The sequence below is a fragment of the Cajanus cajan genome, chromosome 6, assembly GCF_000230855.2.
Source record: "Cajanus cajan strain Asha chromosome 6, NIPB_CcT2T_4, whole genome shotgun sequence".
Taxonomy (NCBI): Eukaryota; Viridiplantae; Streptophyta; class Magnoliopsida; order Fabales; family Fabaceae; genus Cajanus; species Cajanus cajan.
In genome coordinates this window covers 52,269,240-52,272,062 of record NC_138522.1, presented here as the reverse complement: position 1 = coordinate 52,272,062, position 2,823 = coordinate 52,269,240, and the positions used below count along the sequence as shown (strand labels likewise).

The 2,823-nt window shown below is 37.4% G+C and overlaps 1 protein-coding gene across 1 annotated transcript; it reads left to right on the top strand.

Moving 5' to 3' along the window:
* The first annotated feature begins 534 nt into the window (after positions 1-534).
* On the top strand, positions 535-1,920 carry LOC109792505 (protein OXIDATIVE STRESS 3 LIKE 4). Its single transcript, XM_020351925.3, has 2 exons — positions 535-1,056; positions 1,329-1,920. The coding sequence occupies exons 1-2, from the start codon at positions 764-766 to the stop codon at positions 1,792-1,794; spliced, it is 759 nt and encodes a 252-aa protein (XP_020207514.1). The 5' UTR covers positions 535-763; the 3' UTR covers positions 1,795-1,920.
* Positions 1,921-2,823: the final 903 nt, after the last annotated feature.

The following is a 2,823-nucleotide window of genomic DNA, read 5'->3' as shown; positions in this document are numbered from 1 at the left end:
TTTCAGGTTTGAACATTCAAAATTATTTTACTATTTTTGTTAGTATTTCATTAAAATTAAAATGAATTTCCAAAGACGTGCTCTTTTAAAATCAAACCACATAAGATCATGACATATTTGCAGACCAGATTCAGAAAATAAGGAAACAAATTCATATCAACAAGTTCCTTTTTCACAAAACAAAATTCATAGGATTCCATGAAAAACACGAAGGATTTTCTTGGGGAATTATTCGATTCTTCTTCTCGTAATTAAGGAAACAAAATGATTCAAATATCCGGAATCGAAATTCCCAGATAAGGAAGCATGCGCTTGGTCTGATCCAACAAAAGGAAACACGAAAGGATAAGCATGATGAAAAACAACAACAACAACATTAAACGCATTCAAGGTAAACGGGCTTTTCTGGTCCCTCTCCGTGCCACGTCATACGGAACGTGTCAAATCCTTTTTTCTCTCTCTCTCTCACCCATCACACTTTCTTTTTTATTTTCTTTTATTTTTATTATATATATTAATCCTTCTTTCTCCACCCCACTCCATTATTTTTATTTTGGGTCTTATCTCTATCCTCATTTCTCTGCAACTCTCTCTCTCTCTCTCTACTCCTTTGGGAGTGTGCAGATTGATGACAAGAAACCCCATTACGTGGAAACCCAAGAGGAAGAGAAGACGAAGAGGACAAGGATAAAGGGTAACTAAATCGCTGCTTCTGTGGCTTCGTTCTTTCCAATTTCTGCATACCTTTTTGCGCCAGATAAAAATGGAGTTTTTGGTGGGTCCCGCTTTCACGATCGACGTTCCGTCGTCTCCGTCGCCGGACGGCCACCCCGACGAGCGGATCTTCCTTAACGGGTCGCCGGAAGATGATGGGCCGAACTTTCGGATCTCGGGCCCATCTAAGTTCTTCGCCGGCGGCGTGTCGGAGAGTTCGTCGTCGATCGGAACCCCCGACGACAGTGAGAACGAAGAGGAGGAAGAGGAAGTGCAGAGCAAGCTGAAGATACGAACTGGGTTGGGTTCTTTGGATGCTTTGGAGGATTCTCTTCCCATCAAGTTAGTGTCTTTAGTTTCTCTCTCTCTCTCTCTCTCTCTCTCTTGTGCCCACCACCTGTTTGATTTTATTCTTGTAATCATCGAATGTTTTTTTTCTTAGATCCTCTTTGGTTGGTTAATACTATGTTTTGATCAATGTTTTGGGTGTTTATAACTACTAAACAGTAACTAGTAATTGGTATGCGACATGTGTGTGTTTTAATTTGATTTTTGGTTTTGGATTATGGCATCTGATATGGGGATATGTTTGGGATTTTTGATAAGCGATGCAGGAGGGGATTGTCGAGTCATTTTGATGGAAAATCGAAATCGTTCTCAGATCTATCTCAAGTGAGCACTTTGAAGGATTTGAAGGAGTTGCAAAAGCAAGAGAGTCCTTTCAACAAGAGAAGAAGGGTTCTGATTGCATCTAAGTGGTCCAGAAAATCAGCTTTCTATTCCTGGTCCAACCCCAAATCCATGCCTCTTTTGCCTGTGGATGAGGATCATGATGATGATTATTATGAAGAGGAGGAAGAAGAAAAAGCTAGAAAAGTTCCCTCTGCTTCCTCTTCTTCTTCCTCCTCCCTGGCTGAGGAGAAGAAACAAGAAGATCAGGTTCAGCTGAGGCTCAACAGAGTTCCACAATCTTATGCTGCTGAGATGAGGCTAAGACTTGGAAGCTTCAAGTCAAGGAGCTTTTCTCTCGCAGATCTGCAAGAGCATGATGATGAGGAAGAAGATGATGATGTTGATTAATTAACATTTGACATAGCTTTTTTTTTTTATTCTTTTGTTATTGTTGTTACTAAATAAAATTAAATAGTGTTAAGTAAAAGTAACTATGTTAAAAAAAAATAAAAAAAAATTATCCTTCTGTTTCTACCTTTTTTCTGCTTAAAAAAAAATGAATTTTGTTAATAGATATACTGTGCATATCCTGTGGGTCAAGGGCAGTAATGAAAGCTTCATAGTTCATATAATGACAGGAGCTCTGAGCTTTACTTTTCTTTTGATGGTGCTTGTTTGTTTGTTTGCCAATATAAAGTGGATATGGATATTGGGACGGACACAATTAGGAAAAGATAAACGACCAAAATTGGGTGAACAATATTAATACGATTGACTCTTTTGCTTTATTTTTCTATTTTTTTTTTCATAAATTGTGGCAAATGGGAACGAGATAGGTGGCGGATAGTAATTGAACCAAGGTCACTTGGTTAGTATTTAGAGCGTATCTTGAACAAATCTTATCCTATCCTTTAAATCAATACTTCTCCCAAAAAAGAAAGACTATTTTTTATTTTGTCTGTATTAAGTTATTATTTATGACTTGTAAGTTGTGTCCTCGTTGTCTCTTGTTCAATATGAATCGAATTTGAAGTGTATGGTCTTGATCTACCTAGGAGGTAGGCTTCACCATTTGGGTTTCTTAGTATTATATCTAAATTAACGCACCAAAAAAAAATTCTAACTTGTCTTCCTTGCTTATTGGCTAAGTGTGTAACGTGGTTCTTGCTGACTTTTCTAGTCTAACATAAGAGATCCTTTATAGGATTCATCGGAATTTCTGCCTTGGATATGTTGGTGGGGGAGTGTGGACCCCTTCCATTATCTCGGATAATTAGTGGGAATGAACATAGGATTCTTGGTGTGTTATTTTTTAAAACAATAGTTTTGTTTAGATCAAAATACAAATAATCTTGCAAGGCAGAAGATTGCATCTAAAATTAGTGCTGTATTTCAAGCCTTTTCTTTTTTTATTTTTTGGTTAAGAATAACAGATTA